Source organism: Lissotriton vulgaris, chromosome 7, assembly GCF_964263255.1.
Source record: "Lissotriton vulgaris chromosome 7, aLisVul1.2, whole genome shotgun sequence".
NCBI classification, from domain to species: domain Eukaryota; kingdom Metazoa; phylum Chordata; class Amphibia; order Caudata; family Salamandridae; genus Lissotriton; species Lissotriton vulgaris.
Genome location: NC_141695.1, coordinates 1,170,347,207 through 1,170,368,959, shown reverse-complemented (window position 1 = coordinate 1,170,368,959; position 21,753 = coordinate 1,170,347,207). Strand labels below are relative to the sequence as shown.

At 46.7% G+C, this 21,753-nt stretch overlaps 1 protein-coding gene across 6 annotated transcripts in view; it reads right to left on the bottom strand.

Annotated features, from left to right (window-relative positions):
- The window catches only part of ARHGAP26 (Rho GTPase activating protein 26), a 2,045,367-nt gene that overhangs the window by 709,849 nt on the left and 1,313,765 nt on the right, over positions 1 to 21,753 (bottom strand). For all 6 annotated transcript variants that reach the window (XM_086931644.1, XM_086931645.1, XM_086931643.1 and 3 more), the window contains exon 18: positions 11,021 to 11,180. In XM_086931644.1, coding sequence (XP_086787770.1) covers positions 11,021 to 11,180 — 160 coding nt within the window. The remainder of the gene's footprint in view (positions 1 to 11,020; positions 11,181 to 21,753) is intronic.

The window sequence follows — 21,753 nt, the reverse complement described above, 5'->3', positions numbered from 1 at the left end:
ATTCGTGATCGACCAGGCACCAATGGCGGAGTTCGTCCACCCTGGCATTCAGAAAAACATGCCAGGTGTTGAACCACCAGGCTAATGCCCTTATGCTACAGCCATGCCCATAGGCGAAGAGCCTACTGACATAGGGTCCATGACCCTACCCCACCTTGTTTGTTGCATTAACACATAGCAGTGGGGTTGTCTGTGAACATCTACACCACTTTCCCTCCGAGAGAGGGAAGGAATGCTGTCAGTGCCAGTCGGATTGCCTGGAGCTCCAGCAGGTTCGTATGGAGCCTGGATTTCGCCGGAAACCAGATGCCTCTGATCTCCGCCTTTCCCAAATGGCTGCCCCATCCCAGGAGTGACGCATCTGTCACCACTGTTAGATATGGTTGGGAAAGGGAGAGGATCTGCCTCTGACCCAAGCCTGGTTTGTTAACCACTGCAGTTGTTCTGAAGTTCCATCCGAGATCTTGACGTAGTCTGAAAGATTCCCCTGATGCAGCACCCACTGGAACTTCAGGTCCCACTGCAGAGCCCGCATATGCCACCTGGCATGATCCACCAGCAGGATGCTGGAGGCCATGAGGCCCAGCAGGCTCAGGGTCATTCTCACTGATATTTAGGATAGAGCCTGAACATAGGTATCAGAGCACAAATATCCCGAACTTGCTGCTCGGGAGGATAGGCCCAGAACTGCACTGTGTCCAGAACAGCTCCGATGAAAGGGAGCATCTGAAAGGTTCAGGTGTGACTTCGGCACGTTGATAGTGAACCCCAGCTAGTTTAGGAGGTCCGCTGTAGTCTGGTAGTAGGAGACGGCAGCCTGGGGCGATCCCGCTTTTAAAAGCCAGTCGTCGAGATAGGGAAAGACTGGAACCCCTGATCTGCGCAGATCAGCTGCGACCACCGCCATCGCTTTCATGAACACCCAATGGGCACTGGTAAGGCCAAAGGGGAGCACGGTGAACCGTAGATAGCCTCTGTGGGCTAGCAGGTGCAGTGAGGACCAAAGATCTGGTCATATCGTGAATTTGGCTGCACCTCTCCCATCCGCCACTGCCTGGGAGAGAATGGCGCGGGCCTTCTCCGTGAACTGAGGAAGCACCTGCGCAATCGTATCCCAGATGGTATGGGAGTATAGGCCCAGGAGGCACACTGTATTCACGAACCGCAGTGCCAAGTTGGAGGAAGAGAACATGGGTTTCCCATGATGGTCCAGCTTCTTGGATTCTCTATTTGGAGGGGTAGAAGGGAATACGCCCAAGGTCTGGAGAAGTGTTCAGACCACTGGCGTCACCCAGGTCCTCTCGCCAGTCTGGTTCCTCAAGCTGGTCTGTTAAAGGGTCCAGCGACCCCTCTCAGTCCTCCTCACCACCATCTGGGCAGTAGGGAACACCAGGAATGAACAGGGAACAATGTCTGTTCAGCTCCAGGTCCATCTCGGGGATGAGGCTGGGGACGGCTCCGGTCAGAGGCGTGGCCAGCGCCAGGGGCATTGTTGCCGGGATGGGCGCCGGGGAAGGTTGAATGAGATCAACAGGCCGTCAATCTGGATCCAGGCCTGGACCTGGAGGGGCCTGCCGGAGCCGCTGCCATTGAAGGCCCAGGACCCCCTACCCTCTCTGCGGGGCCTGAAGGCACGCTGGCGGAGTTGAGCTGCCCAAAAATGAGGTGCAGGGCCTCGTAAAATTGGAGGAGGTGCATAGTCGTCCCAGAATCAGGTACCGTAGACTGAGCCTTTGAGCGACGACGCTCCGAATTCTGAGTCACTTCTGCCGACCGACAGGGAAAAGCGAAGAGCGCTTGTGCTTCTTCGCCTTCTTCTTGTATTTCGACTTACCCGAAGACCTCGATGACTGAGTGCGATGAGGAGTGGGGTCTCTACGAACGGCCTCGAGACCTTCCTCTAGAACAAGACCTGGAATGACACGGAGCGATCTCTGGGCCTCCATAACATTCAGGACTGCTCCCGCAAAGTCTTAGGATGCATTGCCCGGCAGTCGGAGAACGACTTCGGGTCGTGGTCGCGCTACAGACACCACAGGCAAAGGAGGTGCGGGCCCATCACAGACATCTTATGACAGGCATCACAAGGACTTGAAACCGGTCCGATGCTGGGTCATCCTTCGCAAACCCGGAGTCGAAGACTTGAAAAATGTCGACAAAACATAGAAAAAGGCTTGTCAAAAAATGACTAAGTGGTAGATCTCTCTGGATCTGCACTAGACTGGTGCGGGAAAAGAAAGAACTGATGTCAGCGCGCAGGGGCGGTGTCTAAGTAGGCACTGCAACGTCATCCCCGCGAACATGACGCCTACAGACGCTGAGTCAACAGACGCTACCTACCGACACACAGGGGTACTGCTAAGAAAAAATCTCCGGATCCAGTCTGATGCCTGGGAGAAATTCTAAAGCAAGGAATCTACACCTAACTGTCTCTTTCAGATATAAGGTCCTTCCTTAGGGGCAGGCAGATCAGAGGTCATATGCTCATTCATGGCCAGAAGTTCCAGGTACCAAATTCTAGTTGCCCAGTAGGGCGCCACTGGTATGACTTGGGCTGGGTTTCTCTTGATCTTCAAGTGTTCTCTGAGCAGGAGGGGCAGGGGCGTAAAGGTTCAAAGAGGCTGAACCCCAGTGCTGGCGGAAGGCTTCTCAGAGTGGGACTGCCTTGGAAACACCAATGCGCAAATGTTTAGACACTGCACATTCTCGTAGGTGGTGAACAGATTGAGTCAGAGACCTCCCTGTTTATGGAAGATGCCCTGCAACACCTCTAAATGTAATTGTTAATCGTCATCCGATAGGCAGCATTGGTAATTTCATCTGACCTGACCTTTAAAGATCCTGTGAGGAGCTGGGGCAGCAGGGAAATGCCCAGAGTGATCAGGCAATACCACAGGCGCAAGGCCTCCTGGCGTAAGTCCCACAACCCTGCACCACTGTGTCTGTTGCAGTACCACGTGGCGGTTGAGTTGTCCCTGAGAACCAGTATCCATTACCCCTTGATGGTTGGGAGGAAGGCCTTCAGTGCCAAATGAATCGTTCACAACTCCATCAGGTTTATATGGTTGCAAGCTTCCCCCAGAGAGGAGTCCCCTGATCTCCATCTCTCCTACCTAGTAATGATGCATCCATCACAGCCATTAGTTCTGAGTGGGTTATGGAGGGATTCTGCTGCCAATCCAATTGTGGTTGAGCAGCCACTACTGCAGGTCGTTCACAGTTTCCTTAAACTCCTGGATGAGATGGATAGACTGCCCTGGTGCTGAGCCCACAGATTTAAGATCATACTGGAGAGACAGCATAAGCCACTTGGTGTGACCCACAAGCAGGATGCAGGAGGCCCAGAAGCCTCGGAGCCACTCTCAGTGAAACCCAGATGAAAGGCTGAAACACTGGAACCATGGCCCAAATGTCCAGCATTCGTTACTGTGGAGGGATGGCACTGTATCCAAGATTGCTCCAATGAAAGGGAGCTTTTGTGAAGGAGTCAGGTGTGACTTCGGCACATTGATGGAACAGCCCAATGATAACAGGTTGGCCATAGTCTAAAGGTGACATACAACAGCTAAAGACAAGTCTGCATTAAGAAGCCAGTTGTTGAGGTATGCAAATGGTCTGAGACCACCTTCATTATATTCAGGAACACCAGAGGTGTACTGGCAAGCGCCACAGGGGATCACAGAGAACTGAAAGTGCTTGTGGTCTACCTGAAATCATTGGTAACATCTGTGGGACTGCAGGATGGGGATGTGAAAATATATATCAAGGAAGTCCAGCGCTACCATCAAGTCTTCTGGGTTTAGTGCAGACAAAACTTAGGCTTGGGTGAGCATTCCGGAGGAACAAGTTCAGAGGACAAAGGCCATCTAGGGCATCAGAAAGTAAAGGGAAAAACAACCAGTCGTGATCTCTGTTGCTGGCACCCTCTCTACTGCTCACTTGGCCAAGAGGGTTTGAACTTATCCTGGGAATATGGATATAACAGGCTGAGGTATGCCCAGAGAACGAGGAGTGGCCTTGTCCTCTTTAACTTTTCAAGTGCCAAGTCAGCCTTCGCTCTAAAAACTTTTGAGTCATTAAGAGGCATGTCCATAGGGGACTGTTCTAGGTCTAATGAAAAGCCCATTGAGTGAATTCAGGTGTGGCGCTTTAGCACCACAAAGGTCCTGACAGCCCTATCCAACCCGTCTATCTTGTCCAGGCCGAACAGACAAAATATTTTGCAGTATCTTGACTGTCAAGGATTATATGTTGCAAGGCCAGTCTTACTTACTCTGGAACTACTGGCAAGATGTCCCCCACTCTGTCCCACATGGAGTGCAAAGGCATGAGGTGTTTATGGAATTCAGTGCATGTGCCTGGTAAAGCTTTCCATCCGTTTTCATTCCCTGTATGGTGGTGAGGTGAGAAATTAATTCGGGTTCATACTGTTGGATGATACCTGTACCACCAAGCTCTCGCAGGTTGCGTGCTGGACCAGAAAGTCAGGGCCTCCAGGAGCTGGCCTGTGCAGACTTGCCACCTGACTGTTTACTAGTAGGCAAGATCCTGGTTCTGGTCTGGTGTCCATCTTTAGAGCTTTATTAAAAGGCAGAAGAGGTTCTTGAGGTAGTGGCAGGGTTAAAACCCTGTCTAAGGACATTAGTTTGGACCTCTTGCATGGGCAGTGCCAGACCCAACACCTCCACTGCCCTCCTGATTACAATGCTAAAGGATCCAGAGGCTTCAGTAGCCACTGCCTGATTAGGATGTCTGGTGAAGTTTCCAAGGCACTGGCATCCTGTGGGTCTTCAAATACATTGCCCGGTTCATAGAAATCTCCATCGTAGGCACCTTCATCTTAATCGTAGTGGTGGTAATGGTCAGGGTTGGAATGGGCATTATTGCATAATTCAGGGGTCAGGGGCCAAGCTTCAGAATTCAATAAAACTATCTGATCCGGGGCCGACGCTCAGGCCAGTGGCTTCAGTCACTGCTAAGGAGTCAGTGGCACATCGCTCAGAAGGGACTGACCTTCGGTTGAAGTCGAGTGGCGCAGTCGGTGCCAGTGATAGATCCACCGACTGGCCTCTGACTGGGAGCCACTACGAATTCGTAGGACCTGCAGGTGCTCCAGAGGGATTCTATGCAACAAAAACAGTTTCTTTGGCCTCCTTACCCTCCATAAACTGCTATGGAGTCAGTACGCAATGGAGGCATAGAGAGAGAGAGTCAGCTCCTCGCATGGGGAGTGACTACAAGGCAGAAAGAATGCTCGGGGCATCGAGCGACTCAGACCAGTGCGAGAGGTGGGACAAGGGGCATCCATGTTTGGACTTTTTTGAGGGACTTACCTTAACTCCGTAACTTCGACTTGGAGAGGTCACGAGAAAGGCCTCGGGGACTGAAGAACGTCTGTACCCTCAACCTCTTATAGAGTTCGGGGACGGTGAGTTTGGCTTCGTGGATGGCCTCATGGTTCATTTGAGCGCAGCAGGAGCACAACCCTGAGTCAGTCCTGTGAGGAGCCAAGACACCAGAGGGAGACGTCGTGTTTGTCTGTCACACACATCTGATGGCGACAGTCACAGCATGGCTTAAACCCTGTGTCCCATGTCTGCACACAGATTATTATTATTTTTTTTTAATGTTTACAACCAAGACTTTTGTGAGGAATAGAAAGCCTGTCGAAAGATAGCAGCTAGCTCTGGTTCCACGCCGGATGGCATGGAGAGAAAGTAACTGATATTGCAATGCGGACGTGGTGTATATATAGAGGCCCCAACAGCGTACCCAGAGAGGACGGATCTGATGTGGAGTTGCACGACACCATTTGCTGACATGTGACGGATTTAAAGTTCCTGGACCCAGTCTGGCACCTTGTGAAATACACATTGTGAGGAATCGGCAGTCGAAAGTCTCCATCAGAAGCAGACATTCCTGAAACTGCCAACAATGGGAATAACATTTTTAATCAGAAAACATGTTTTGTTTTTTTAAGGGGGTGGGGGTAACATGCTTTTTAAATTGACTTGACTTTAGTCTAGCCAAATAAAAAAATTCTGTAAAATGGCTGCTAGAATTGGTTCTCATCAATGATTTTTAAACAGCGAGTGCCTATGCAGAAAGGGACGAGGAATGCATAACCCGTTTATTTAAGGAACAAGATATATTTCTTTAATTGAAAGTTGCCCCTGGCAGCAACCTAATTTGCAGCACAGACAGAATGCCTTAGAAAACGGTCAGCTTCATAAAGTCTTAATGAATGAACATACAAATGTAATTTCGGGAAGAGCATCCGGTTTCTCACACTAATGTCTGTCTTTGTGGGGGTTGTCTACAGGAAACTAGACTGTGCCCCACAGGCCCGGCTCTTTAGTTCAACTGTCTTGATACAACTCAAACATATACTATGTAAGGATTCACCTGGTCTTGCTGAAGTGACCTTTAATAACTACCCCAACTCACGAACAGTGGAGCAGCATTTCCTACATGTAGCGGGCATCAGACTCCTCTTGGTGGTGCACTGGGAGGCCAACGAGTCACATTGTGTTCCATGTACGCAAAGAAGACTAGTAAGCTTTGCGACAACACAGTCTGGTATGGCACCAAAGAGCCACGAAAGTTCGTTTGTTATTACACTTAGAGCAGAGCAACAATAACAATCCATTCTTTATTTTGTTAAGTTTCTACACAACTTTGAGAAAAGGAATTGATTGATATGAAACTCTGGGACGAGCTATGGCACAAAAAAAAATATTTAAATTGAACAGCAAGTGTGTCTTTAGAAACAAATTATGTAAGCGATAGAAAAAGAACACTAGATAACAGTAGAAACTAACGTGTCTCGAAAAAAACCCACAATTGTCCAAGAATGCAATATTATACATTATTTCTCCACTAATAAAGCAAATAAAGCGCAATATGGCCAAGATCCTCCTAAAATGGCACAAGAAAACAAAGACACGTCTTACTCTTGTGTCAGTAAAAACAAACAACAGGAAAAATAAACAATAAGCCCTCGTATGGCATGGAGGGCATTCAAAGATAGACTAGAGTGTTTGGTAAATTTGACTCCGCCATTCCTTTATCAAGAAAAATATATTATTGTTGTAATCACATAGGAAACATAACAGGCCAATATTTAATTAGAACTTCCTGGGAAAGAATAAACACAGCCCCTATAATATCACATACTGTTTCTCCCATCTTCATGACTTCATTCTTCATCCTGCCATCCCTGAAAATTCCTGGTCCACTTTTACAGCAATAGGAAGCTGGCAGTCTGTGGCTTGCTTGGCTGTTCAGCAAATAAGCAACATCCTCAGCATTAGCCCCAGATCTGCATTGGGGGGAACACCAAGTAGCGTACCTGACTTTCTGCCAACGGGCAGTGCCGTGAGGGAAACGGCGGAGGCACAACACGCCGGGAGGCTGCAGGAGGCGTCCTAAGACAACGGACCACACTCCCCAGCAACCTCTTGGGCGACAGCACGCCCGTGACGCGAGAAGAGCGCCCGGAGGCGCCAGTAAAAGCCTGACCCCCCGGGAGCCCAGAGGGGGAACACCAAGTAGCGTACCTGACTTTCTGCCAACGGGCAGTGCCGTGAGGGAAACGGCGGAGGCACAACACGCCGGGAGGCTGCAGGAGGCGTCCTAAGACAACGGACCACACTCCCCAGCAACCTCTTGGGCGACAGCGCGCCCGTGACGCGAGAAGAGCGCCCGGAGGCGCCAGTAAAAGCCTGACCCCCCGGGAGCCCAGAGGGGGAACACCAAGTAGCGTACCTGACTTTCTGCCAACGGGCAGTGCCGTGAGGGAAACGGCGGAGGCACAACACGCCGGGAGGCTGCAGGAGGCGTCCTAAGACAACGGACCACACTCCCCAGCAACCTCTTGGGCGACAGCGCGCCCGTGACGTGAGAAGAGCGCCTGGAGGCGTCAGTAAAAGCCTGACACCCCCTCTCGCCCCGCGAGACGCGCGCGGGAGCGCCCGGGGCTAAGCCCGGGCAAAGGGCGGGCCCTCTGTGGCCCTCAGTGGTCAGCAGTGGTCGGTCGGGCCACCCCCCTTGTTTTTGCTGCACTTTATTTCGTGAGTACTGTTTACATTTCATTCGTTTTTAACTTGTTTCCTCGCTCATACAAACCCCACTACAACTGGTATAATGCCTCCAAAGGAAATTAAAGGGAAGAGTGATACTGTTGCTTTTACGGGAGCTATGGACCAGTTTATCAAAAGAATGAACTGTGTGGTGGATGAAAGTATTAATATTATGGAAAGGAGGGTTTCGCAGGAACTGGACATTGCGAGAAGATCCTCTCTTGGGCCAATGGCATATGTTCAAACACCTACCTCTAAAGACAGAACTGAAGTAGTAGGAAAGTCTATTGGTTCCAAAAGTAATGAAATCAACGTGGATATAATTACTAATAACGATATACTGAATGCCTCAGAGGGTAGTTCCCCCGGGAGCCCAGAGGGGGAACACCAAGTAGCGTACCTGACTTTCTGCCAACGGGCAGTGCCGTGAGGAGCACTAGCCCCAGATCTGCATTCGTGTAGCCAGAGCCTGCATAGGTGCTTTCATCGTCAGCAAAAGACGGTGAGACTGTAGAACAGGCTGTTGACACATTCTGAACTTGGTCCCAATGCTTCAGTGAGGCTCTTGTTGGATGTTTTAAAGTCCACATGGTAACATGGTAAAAAGGCAACAACAACCTGAAACAGGTAGTCCATGGCTTCCATAGACTACTTTGTGCTTTCATTTTGACTTCCAGACCTGGTCAACTTGTGTTTGACCTCACTCAACAGCGGTTTCAAAACTGCTGTGAGAGTCCTGGAAGCCTTTTCTTCCTATAATTTCAGACATTGGAAAATTCAGACTATCAAAAAAAGTGTTGCACTCTCTAACAATTTAGGATTGCCTGTTCAAATAAGTATTCTATTGCAATTGCATTTCTATATCGCTTTCTACCCCGGACTCAGCGTCAAAGCGCTTTTTTGAGGTGTAGCAAGCTACTACGGAACCCAAAGAGGATTAGTGGTTAATTAGTTTAGTGAAATATGAAATTAATTTGAGCGGTGGATATGTTAGTCTGTTATTTGGATTGAGAAGGATAGTGGAGGGATAGAAGATGGAAAAGGTTTGCATTTATATAGTGCTTGCTACCTCTGATTAGGTGTTGAAGTTCTTTTAGGCGAGTAGCACTCTACTACAGAACCCAAAAAACGTTGCTGTGAATTAGTCTGGGGAAATGAATGAATGAATAAAATTGCGTTTGTTATTGCGCTACAGCTACACAGAAGAGTTTACCGGCGCTGACAGAAGCGGTTAGGAGAGAATTATATAATATACTGCTAAGTTTTAAAAAGCCACGTTTTCAGGTGTTTCTTGAAGACTGAAATATCTGGAATAGATCGTACAGCGACCGGGAGCCTATTCCAAGCCTGTGCCCCCAGGAAAGCAAATGATCAGCCACCCATTCGGGCCAAGCGTACTTTGGGAGTACAGGCAAGGTAAGAGGATCTTAGAGATCAAGCCGCGATGTAGCAATTGACTCGTTTGTTAAGGTAGCCTGCTCCTTTTCCATTAAGAGCCTTAAAAAAGACAACAAGGGCTTTGAATTTGATCCTTTCTTTCAGTTGCAGCCAGTGTAGGGATTTAAGGAGGGGGGGGGGGACAAATTAGACCTTGGCTTAGTTTGGAGGATCGCCCTGGCTGCGGCGTTCGCACTACTTGCAGGCGCTGTACAAGGTAGCTGGGAAGGCTCAAATACAAAACATTTGCGTAGTCCTGTCTTGATGTAACCAAGGCCTGGACCACTATTTTCCGAGTCTCTATTGTCAAGAGTGGAAGACATTTTTTCAACATTCACAAGATGCCGAAACAAGTGCCAACCAAAGTTTGGATCTGAGACCTCAAGGACAGGGCATTATCTAGGAAAACCCCAAGGTTTACCACAGATGACTGCTCGGTGTGCGGTGGCGAGTATTCTTCAGGCCACCATGTGTTCCAGTTACTGAATGCGGGTTGGCCAAAGAAAACAATCTCTGATTTATCTGAGTTGCATTTGATCTGACTCACCTTAAGTCACTGAAACACCTTCGAAAGTCAGGCTCTAATGTTCACACCGTCAAATCCAGCTCCTTTTTTCGCAGGTGAAAATCAGTTGCGGGTCATTCGCGTAGGATATAAACTTTGCACTGTTAGCCTCTGGCACGGATGCCGGGGGGACAAGTACAGATTAAAAAGAGAAGGGCTAAGAATAGATTTAATATGGAATTAATGTGGGAGGTGGACATGTTGGTCTGTTATTTGGATTGAAAAGGATAATGGAGGGATAGAAGAGGGAAGGGTGTATTACGTTTTTTTTCTGTTTTTTTAACTTCTAGCCATAACTTTATCACTTTAACAAAATATGCTGATAATAAACGCTGCACTAAAATATGGGCTTGGCCCCCAACAACGTCATACCCCTGGTCTCTGAATTGGACTAAATTGTGTAATCTTAGACATTCATTTTCTGTCTTTGGTTACCTTTACAAGATTTGACACATTTAGAATTTGGCTTAGAGTTTGTAGAAGTGTGTTAAAATAAAACTGGATTGGAACCCAATACATTCTCATTGTATATTATGTCTTTGAAGACCGAACCCAGTCTTTTGGTTCACTCAATAACAGTTTTGGTTCTTCAGCTTCACCAAACTGTCTGTAAAAACCATGCTTAATGATGGACAACTTCCACACAACCATCATCATGAATGGCTTAAAGTCTTTGGTTTGACAGTCCACACATGTTCCAGATTTTTATCATTGTAAATCTAAGTTCTCCCCTTCTGTTATTTTCCTATGTGCCACCTGGTGGATATTTATGCAAAAGAGAACCTATGGACATCAAACTCTGATTCAGGCAATAAATACAAATGCACAAGTTTATGGGTCTACTGCTAGCCTAGCAGCCCTAACAGCACGGATAAAAGAAAAGCCAAGAAGCAACAAAGCATGCCCATGTAGAAACAACAGTAGCTTTAAGAATTACCTTTTCATGGTGCTCTATCAAAATCTCAACAATAATGTTCTGAAACTTTATGTCCATGATGGCAGCCACTGTTTCCTCTTGTGGGCGTAAAAGTGTGGGCCCAAACACAACACCCAAATTGGCCACAGTCATGAGATTTTGTTGGTGATTTTTGGCAACTCTGTAAGGAAGGACAGGTTGAAAGATCATTAAAGTGAACAGGTAAATGAGCATTTGCAACAAAGTAGCAACAGTTGAAAATACAACAGCGGATGTGTTAAAATTACTTCCAAAAGATAGAAAATTACATGAGGTAAGACCATACAAAAGTGGTCACCCAATTCCTGAGCGTTGATTTTAAATGAATACCAAGTACCTTATTATTTTAAGTTTTGCCTATCTCCAATGAGAGGCAATTTTTTGTATTAACAAAGCAACATGTCTTTTAAAACTTAATATATGAAGCATGTTTAAAAGGAGTGAGTCATAGATAAGGAGTGAGATGAAAAGTGATTAATAACGAGTGATAGAAAAGCAGTGACTGATAACGCACGGGAAAGTGAGTGATGATGGATGGGACACAGCTTGAACAGACAGAAAAGGAAATCCACTGGTTGTCAACAATCGGTGTGGCGATATGTGAGGGCTAGGGGTCTCATTTGAACTATTTAGTCTGGCGATAAAACTTTAAAGTGTTGGGGCTGGGAAAATGGGGGCGATGTGTCTACATGGTACATGAGTTACATGGCGGTTGCTAAATGCAAGTAACACTTCCACGTGTCCTCAATTTATGGATATTTGCAAACATTTTGCATAGCCATATCCTAGAAAACAAAACAGACTACTTCTGATAAAACAGATGTGAGTTTGAATCACTCCCAAGTGTCAATGACTTGTAGGACTCTAGGTTCCTCCAAAGGGAAAAATACTTTCTCCCTTGGAGAGACAAAAAAAAGTAAAATTTTCTTGACATAAATCCACCGCACTTTCTAGTGAGGATTGTTAACCTGTTCTCAAGAGCAGGTAGGAGTATGAACGTAAAGTAGTTTCATTTGGGTAGATTCCCATGTGCACTCCTGAACATTTGTAAATAATCAGAAAGCTAGAAATCTGCATGGACACAATTGAACAAAATGTTTGTGCCTCCCTCTCTTAGTAACTAACTATCTTGTGGTCAAGGGTTTACAAACCTCCACAAGGTATCTCTAACTAGAAAGGACTAGCCGACAACAAAGCAAACTTGATTAGCTGAGGGTGCTACTGCATTTCAATGATCACGGGTCATGCTCCACTTCATTTTTCAGAGCACAATTAACTCACCAGTCCCTTAAACCAGTGTCAGCCACACAGGGTTTTCAGTACCTGGGAGCAGCCACCATAGTGCCTGCATACTGCAATAACTGGATCTGTGACATAACATCAAATAATAAAACGCTCTGACACTACCCTTGAGCAATGTGGCAATAAGTTAAACGAACGACAAAAAACAAATATGTAACTGTATGGTAAAATGCAGACAAGTTGGTTTATCGCAATGTCCAACTTCACTACATTTTATATGCTGGTGGTTTCGGTCGATCACTACGTTTCACAACGTTTTTCTTTTTCCATAAGTTGAAGAACTGTTCTCCTCGCACAGGGAAACGAGGGGTGCAATATTTTGGATAAAGGACACGGTTTCTGCCACTCAAAACAATGATTTGGAAATTCATCTCGTGTTGCATGTTATAAGCCCATAAAAAGGGAATTGTTCTGCAGCAACGCAGAGGGCTATCTGATAATCAAAACATATTTATCCCTAACAAAAGATTATTATTAGCTTTAAAAAAGGCAGTCGTAAATCAGAGAAATCCCTAGCATGAACATAAAAGTAGAAGCAAACTGAAAACAGCGGCCATTCACTCCTCCCTGTAAAAGTATATTGGTGTGTAAACAATCATCTGAATTAGTTTACTAACATGGTTCTTGCAAGGCATATTGTTTAAACAAGAAAGATTTCGTTACCAGAACGAATTATAATTACCCTACAGCCAAAGACAAGGTTCGAGCAAAGACATTAACAAACTCAGGTAGGAGATCGAACATAGTTAACTGCCACCACTTAATCTCGATGCATGGAGGTGTCGATTGCGCAGGCCTGGGTGCAAAAGGCTTCCCTGTCGCTGTTATATAAGATACCTAAAGTGCTAGCCTGATCGGGTGACAGACACTCATGCCTAGAGGCTCCACTACCACACTCTCCTGGCCCAATTTGGAGCTACTAAGATGACTTGGGCCCGGTTGTTCCTGATCTTCTTCAGAAATTGGGGCAAGGAAGGCAGAGGTAGAAATAAGTACAAAAGTCCAGTGTTTCACTCCAGCTGGAATGCAACTCCTATTGAGAACCTTTGCGGGAACCCCAACTCAGAATCTTGGACACTATGTGCGCAACAGCAGTGAAATGATCAAGGTACGGCACTCCCCATTGCAGGAAGATGGCCTTTGCCATCTCAGAATGCAAAAGCCATTCATGAATGGCTGGGCACTGCTGGATGAACTCGCCTGACCTGGTTTTCAAGGTGATTTACCAAGAGGGAGATGCCCTAACACTTCAACAAACTCGAGAGATGCAGCACGGGACCCAAGATCCCATTCTGCTTTGTTTGCAGCAGTACCATCTGGCGATTGGGTTCGCTGGGAGAACCTGACCCAGCCTCCCCTTCATGAATGGCAGAAAAGCCTTCAGCGCCTGCCAAAAAGGCCCACAACTCCAGCAGACTAATATGGAGAAGGGTCCCACCGGACATCCAAGTCCTCTGATCTCCAACTCCCCCCAGCTGACCTCCCCAACCCAGCAGTGATTAATCCATCACCACTGTCAGCTTTGTATGGGATAGGTAGAGGGGTCTGCCACTGGTCAAATTGCAATTGAGCAGTCACCATTGCAAATTATGTGCAGTTACCTCCGAAACCGTGATGCCATCGGACAGGCTTACTTGGTACGTGGCATAATAGGACTTCAGATTCCACTGCAAAGCCTGGATATGCTACTTGGCATACTCAACATGCTGGAGGCTAACAGAGCAAGGAGCCTCGGAGCTGGTCACACCAAGGTTTAGGATCAAGGCTGGTTGGGAATATGAAAATACGTGCCCTCTAGGTCCAAAGCCACTATTCAGTCACCCCCTTATCCAGGGCAGACAGAATCTGCGCGAGCATTAGCATTCTGTAATTGTCCTTCAGTAGGAAGCCTTCAGAGAGTGAATATCCAAGATGGGGAGAATCCTTCCATCCTTCTTCAGCACAAAGAAATAGCAAGAGTAACCCCCCCCCCCCCAATTTCCGAGTGCAGAAATGTCTTGATGGCTCCTTTGGAGCGAAAGCTTTGCACCTCTTGCATGAGAATGGACAGGTGCGGTGAGGCACAAAGAATTGGTATGGCATAGCTATGATGAAGGATTTGGTAGACCCACCTGTGCAATGTGATGGGTGCCCCCCCCCCCACCCTGCCCCTGGGAAAATGTACTGAATCATGCCTCCCGCAAGGTGACAGTACACTACTTAGGGCAATATAAAGCGGCTTATTAGCTGTTACCGTTGGTGAGCAGAGCTTCAGTGACCGATGTCTGGTGGATCTGCGCCGACTGCCAGATCCATGTCCTTGACCTCAAAGGACTAGTGCGCCTAAACTGGGGTCTGGGTAGACAGGCCGTGCCTACATGCCATCCCCCTGGAGAAGCCTCGAAAGTCCCATAACTGGTGAGAGAAATGTCTGACAGGATCAACAGACCCAAAAAGAGTGCCATAGCCCAACTCTTTTTAAAGCTTTCTAAGGCAGAAGCAGTTGCACCTTCGAATTGCTGTGAGCTAATCAAAAGGCATACCCAAAAGTGACACCTGTACATCAACAATGGATTGCATCCACGCTTGGTGATGGAGCACCAAATGAGTGTCAATCGCTTGCACCAGACAGTAGTATCCATGCCAGCACATACATCTTCTTGACCATGTGGGAGCAAAAGAGTACCCCAAAATTTAGATACCCCAAAATTTACCTCAATCAGATTTTACACATATCACTGAAGTTGTGACTCTGCTAAACCACAATTATGTACGGTTGTGTGTCCCATGTTACCCAATTCCATGCATCGGCCGGCTGACTGTTGGCCCACGCCACAGTGCTCGTGTACGTCGGATGGCTCCCGGACATCTGCGCACATGCAACTGGAAATCCCTCTGGTGCGTGCACCAGAGGGATTTCCTTTCAACCAAAACAGCCTAGGGAGCTGTGGAAGAGCTTCCCCAGCTCCTGAGGCTGTTCTGATTGTTTCAGTGAAATGTCGATCAGCACGCATAGCTCACTGTCATCATTTCACTGAAACTGAAACAAGCTGATCGTCTTGTTTAAGTTTCACTGCCTACCTGCTCATGGGGCTGTCTCAAGATAGGAGAGGTATCGTTGGAAAGGGGAGTTTGTCCCCTTTCCAATGGTACCCCTCCCTATTAGCATGTGGATCCCCAGAGGAGGGCAATCCCCAAGCAGAGATTAGTGGATCCCAAGTCGGAACAAAATGGTCTGGGAATCTGGGCAGGGGTGGGATAAATGGCACTCAGTGTGGCGCCAGGGCTGGAGACGAGGGTGGCGCCGGGGCCGGAGCAGGCAATGCTGCACCTTGTGGCGCCAAAGCCAGCGGCACAGAATCCTGTGGCGCGGGGCTGGAGCCGATGGCGGAGCCGCCGTGCCAGGAGTATCTGGACAAGGGTCTGCGGGGCCCGAAGGCGTGCCTGCGGGAGCCCAACGCCTGTAAAGGCAGTCCAAAGCAGCAAGGAATTCTTGCAGCTATTCAGGAGTTGCCGACGGACCCGGTTATGGCGGGTAGGCCGTGGAAGTCTGAGGCTCCAAAGGAGCCGCAGGGGCGAGGCCCCTGTCCCCCTCGTCCACCTCCGAGGAGTGACGTCAGAGAGCGAACACGCTTCTTCGACTTCTTTTTATGGCGACGCTTACGGGATTCCGAGGGCGAAGACTTGGATTCCGAGGAACGACGTCACAGACCGGGAGCGGCGACGCCATGAAAGCTGGACATCCAGCAGCTTCCGACACCGCTCCCGTAAGCCCTTGGGGGCCATTGCGCGGTAGTCGTGGTCGGCCTCCAGGCAGTAGAGGCAAACATCGTGGTGGTCCACTACCGACATGTTTCGGCGACAGGTTCCACAGTACTTGAAGCCAGGTATCCATACGTGCACCAAGAGAAGGTTGGGGAGACAAAAAGTCTCAAAATAGTGGTCAAAAATAGACCAAGGTATGTGCTCAATCCGGATCTGCGCTTACTGGCGCGGAAAAAGAAAGAACTAACGTCAGCGCGCAAGGGTGGTGCCTAAGTACTCTCTGAGACGTAATCTCGGCACTGACGACGACAGTGACGGACGTGGAGCCGCAGGACGCCGCCTACTGATGCACAAGGGTACTGCTAAGCAAAACTTTCCGGATCCAGTCTGACTCCTGAGGATATTCCAAGGTAAAGAATCTATCACGAACATGTCTCTTTCAGCTATAAGCATACAGGGGTGGCGCTTAAATGCAGCATCACTTCATCACTTCTACAGCAGTACGGAGCCGAAAGGTGCTACCTAGCAGTGCGTGGGGGCATTGCTTAAAAAAGTTTCCGGATCCTTAATGGCACCTTTGGGATATTATAAGGTGAAGAATGTGCAGTTAGAAGTATGCATCAGAAGTTATTGTACATACATCAGTGTAACGATTTCAATCGGAGCCTAAATTTGAAGTTAAGTATACCCGAGACCCACAGATGTGTAAGAATCATTCTAAAAATTCATGCTTCCTCCATGGTCTATTAAAATGTCAATTTGTTGTATGTTGGTCCATTTATGTAAGCCTAACCATGGTCTAATTAGGTCAGAAAGATGGGTGGGAGCATACTAAACAATTAACCAAGACAGAAATTCCTTTCCTTAAAGTGGTTTATTGTGATTGGCTCCAAGAGAACCCACTATCTGCTTGGAAATCTTTAGCCTCAAACCAAAACATCTTTCCGACATTGAAACCTAGAAATGTGGTTTCACCAATATATGCTTGTACCCTGTATCTTTTGCTCAGGTCAGAGACACTTCCACTGAACGCATATACCATTAAAACGTTTAATGCAGTTTCTTTTTTGGTCCAGTGCCCAGCTTGTAGAAGTAACTCTAATATAAACAATGGTTTAGTCCGGTAAAGATTAGTTCAAACCTTAGAAAATGAATCCATACACTTTTTTTCACAGACTGCAGTATTAACTTGCTTTCAATATACAAAACACAAAAATGCAACTCCAAAACACTGGTTTCACAAGCTGAGAGCCAAATGATTGATGCATTGAGCTGTCAGCAATAAGGAAACAAAACGCTGCAGCACTCAATTTGTTTCCAGCATTACAGAAGAAGACACACTCGTGAAGAATCTGAATGATTGAATTCTGAATTAGGATCCTCCCTACTGGAACCGGAGTACTCAGCCTTTGAGATCCGGTGGAAGTCTGGGTGCGTGCCCCCTCCCCCTTCTTTCCACCTACGGGCCCCCCAGAGGAGACATCACCCCTTTCCCACCACAACTTCCCCCTGTCCTGATGAAGACCCGCTCTGACCCATGAATCAGGCGTCACTAGGGTCGAAACGTCAACAAAGAAGCCCTTGGACCAACAGAGTATTCCATAGAAATCGCCAGCTGTAGTGGCATAGAGGAATATCTCCAATTGAATATTGTTTTGGCCAACTTTTTTACCCCAACCATTCCTTCACCTATATATAAGTCACTGGTTTTATCGCACCACTGCACGATAAATCACTGCACTAAAATATCACGATCACCTTATTCTGATGCGCCGTTTTTGTAAAACTATCTAATGTATGTATTGAATACAAGGTAATTATGAATGACACTAAATTCATAAAATAATCTACTTATACCCTATTTTGTTGTCTTGGATTTGCATTTTTGTGTTTTGTATATTGAAAGCAAGTTAATACTGCAGTCTGTGAAAAAAAGTGTATGAATTAATTTTCTAAGATTTGAACTAATCTTTACCCGACGGAACCTTTGTTTATATTATATATACTGCCCAGGTTCTGAGGGATACTGGGTTACCCCATAGTAACTTACTGTAGTAGTAACTCAGTAAATTTGTCTCATTTATTACGTCCAGCAGAAAAGTACTTGAGGCAAAAATTGATTTTGGCACTACTCTGCCGTATAGTGTATTGATACGCGAGATCTAATATATACTCATTTGCTATACCACCAAGACTTGGATTCTTTTCTCCTTTGAAACTGATTCAGTGTGCAAAATAAGCATGCCTAATTAGACCTACACTGTCTCATGATGGATAAGGCTCTAACCCAATATCTAGAAAATGAGTGAAAAGCTAACTTTAGTCATTCGGTACAATTAGCATTTTAATTCAATTCTGATGTTTAAATTTAATAATGCATGTGTCCTCTGCTAAGTTTTAATTTTGCATTTATTTGAATATTTAATTGTATATTCATAATGTTGCGAATATTTTACAAGAGAGGTCCATGAAGAACAAGTTACTTACCTTCAGTAGCACTCTTTCTGGCAGGGACTATCTAGCCGCAAATTCCTCACCTTCTGAATATTCCCCAAGCATCAGACTGGACTCTTAACCTTTTTCATAGTACCTCTGCTTGCCCGAAAGGGGTGATTGTGCATCTCTGTACTGACACCGTTCCTCTGTGGAAATGATATGCAGATTGATAAAGGCTCCACTCCTGCAGGCTAACATCAGTTGCTTTCGAGACCGTCCATACCTCCAGACAAGGAGCCCCAAAAGCAAATCGGTATGTCAGTGTGCAGAATCCTAGACGTGGGATCTTGGTGAAGGATAGAGTACAAACAGAGAACTGAGAGGGTCAGTGAAGCTAGACAGAGTCTCTGATGGAAAGACCACTACTGAAGGTAAGTAACTTGTTCTTCTAATAGAGACTTCTAGACACAGATTCCTTATCTTTTATACCAAAGCAGTACCCAAGGAAGGTGGGCTGAGACACTCCACGACTCTGAACAATGGAACACCATTGACTTTAAATTAGAGTCATAGATTCTTGAGACTCGGACTACAAGTGGGGAATACCATAGATGTTATTAATAGTGCATGGGGAATAACCATGATCACTAACACGAGTGAGACAGGGAACCTCCAGAGAGAGACTAGAGCCCCAACCGTAACAGAAGACTGGGTAAAATGTATGTATGTCGTAGTCTTCTTTCTGTGGGTAGAAGTAGAAATAAAATACTTTTCTTTCGTTAAAAAAGTGAGTAGTTTTCTGGACAATGATTTATTGCTGCTGAGTGCATTTTGAATTGCAAGCCCCTGTTCACTAATCTGTATCCACACCTTCCCCCAAGAGGGCCTTCGACTGCTCTACCACGCTTACTACTGAAAGTCAAGGGCAAAAGAGGTAAGTGGCCCTGTTGCTCAGACACCATAGTAAGCCTCTGAAAGGGGTTCTGACAGCCTGTATCCGAAGAGGTGTCCAGGCCACTGGCATTTTCGTTCCATATTGGGGAATAAAACCATCCCCTTCATCAAAGTTATAGTTATCTGAGTGACAGTCAAAAAGATTCTAGAAAGTTTGGGACCAACCGATTGGTAAGTACCAGAATCACAGTGAGTACTGATTGGATGCACTATAGTCGGTGTCACGTAAGGCCTCGTTGAGGTTGCAGTACCAGCATCGATGTAAGGGGGACTGGCGCAGAGAATGGGTATGAAATTGAAGTCTGCACCAGAGGTGGTGATGAACCTGAAGTGGTTTAAAGGAGGGGGTTGGGGGGGTGGGGGGGCAGAAGACTCTGTTGTCTGAAGCCTGATTGTAGGGCCTTGCAAATTCTTGGTTCAACCCTGCCTGGACAGTGTCTGACCTCAAGAGGACTTATTAAATTCCTTAGAACCATGTACTCCCTTCCACCCCACCTCCCACATTACTCTGTCTTTCCCTACGTACACATGACCTCTTTTCTGACAGCGGAGTCCGAGGATTATGTCCAACGCCCGGTGGAGCTGCTCTGTTCAGCTAATGAGGAGATCAGACTTGGTTCACCCCCTGACCATCACCTGCCTAGCCGGACCTTGGGCACAGTTTCTCCCCTTCTCCCCATCTCGCCCACCCTCCCCCTCATTGTATTCACGCAGTTCTGCTTTTGCCTTGTCTCCCTTCTATCCACCTGTCTGTCTCTTATTCCGTCCTCCCCCTCCTCCTCTCCCTCTCCCCCTTCCCTCTCTACTGATCTCTCCCGTTAATGTGTCTCATATTTTGATGTAACGTAAAATTGTTATTATTGTTGTAACTTTGCTAACCTTATGTAAAGCCCTGCGATACCTACGGGTCTACCCAGCGCTATATAAAACTCTTCAAATAAATAAATAAATAAATAAAGAGGTGACCCAGATGGAACCAGTAAAATGGAGGAAAAAAACATTTCTAAGTTGACCTCTTTTAATGCCTCTACTTGTTGCGACATCGTTGCCTGGCACAGAAGCTTGGGTTGCAGCAGGACTATACTCTGAATTAGCTCAGGTGGCGACTGAGCGCGGGATAAGGAAACATGATGGCCCGCTCGTGCCCTCTTTGAACTCCTTATGCTTTTACATGAACCTACGTGACAACGTCGACCACATGATGGTCTGCTGCAGGACCTTCCGTTCAACTCAAGGCAGTCATGCTCGTGCAGTCTTCTTACGCTCGGCAACATTAACTTTTGCCTCGCGGTCCTGTGTGACAGTCCAATTCATCTGGGCTCGGTCATCACAGTTCCTGGAATTGTGCTCTGACCCCAGGAACCAAAGACACACAGAAATCTGTTTGTGAAAGTCCCTACATAATTTGAACTCTGTTGTCGTAGAGGGTGATATTTTCTCTTGCACACTGGAAATGTTTGACTAAAGCGTAGCCTTGAAGACCAAGCGGAAGCTCTGTAGCCGTTCTCGAAGGCGCAGAAAGAAACTGGCACCAGCAAACATGGCGGGCGAGTATAGGCGGCTGCTACGTTCTTTATTTCTGGAGTGAAACAACATTGGTGCAGAGCTGCATTACTTCACCTACCTGTGCGCATGAGTACTACTTTAAAGTTTCTTGATCAACTACGGCGTCTGGCGATAATTCACTCGGTAAAGAAAGTGCGGTTAGAAATATCCATCTGAAACCCCTATGTAAAAGTATAATCAGTATGGGCTACTTTATGGCACTCACTGGAATGAGCAAAGCTGTTACAAGGTGTGAATTATGTAACTGTGCCCAACAAGAAATGTCTACTGAACATGTGCATCTTTATAGAGCTATCTTCTCTCAGATGGTGGTCCACATGCGTCAACGCTGGACCTAAAAACTCAAGACTCTTGGGTCTTTGGATGAAACTAGAAACAGAAGGAGTTGGCAAGGAGTTATCGAAGAATAAGGCAGGGTCCTTAATGCAGAGTGTGGAGTGCAATAACCATGTTGCCGGGGAAAAATGCACTAGTGTAAGATGCTGTGCAGTAGCTGAGAGTAAACAATCGGGCTAATGTTAAAGAATAACCATCAAAATGCTCCCAATGTAGAAATATGCAGTTTATAACAAGCTAGTACTTACAAACTCCGCAGCATATTTGTTTGCCACGAGTATGGCTTATGGGAAAAAAATTACAAAAGGAACTAAAATGATATTCCAGATTCATTTTCATTCATTTACATGTGTCTTTGCCCCCAAACACCTTTATCA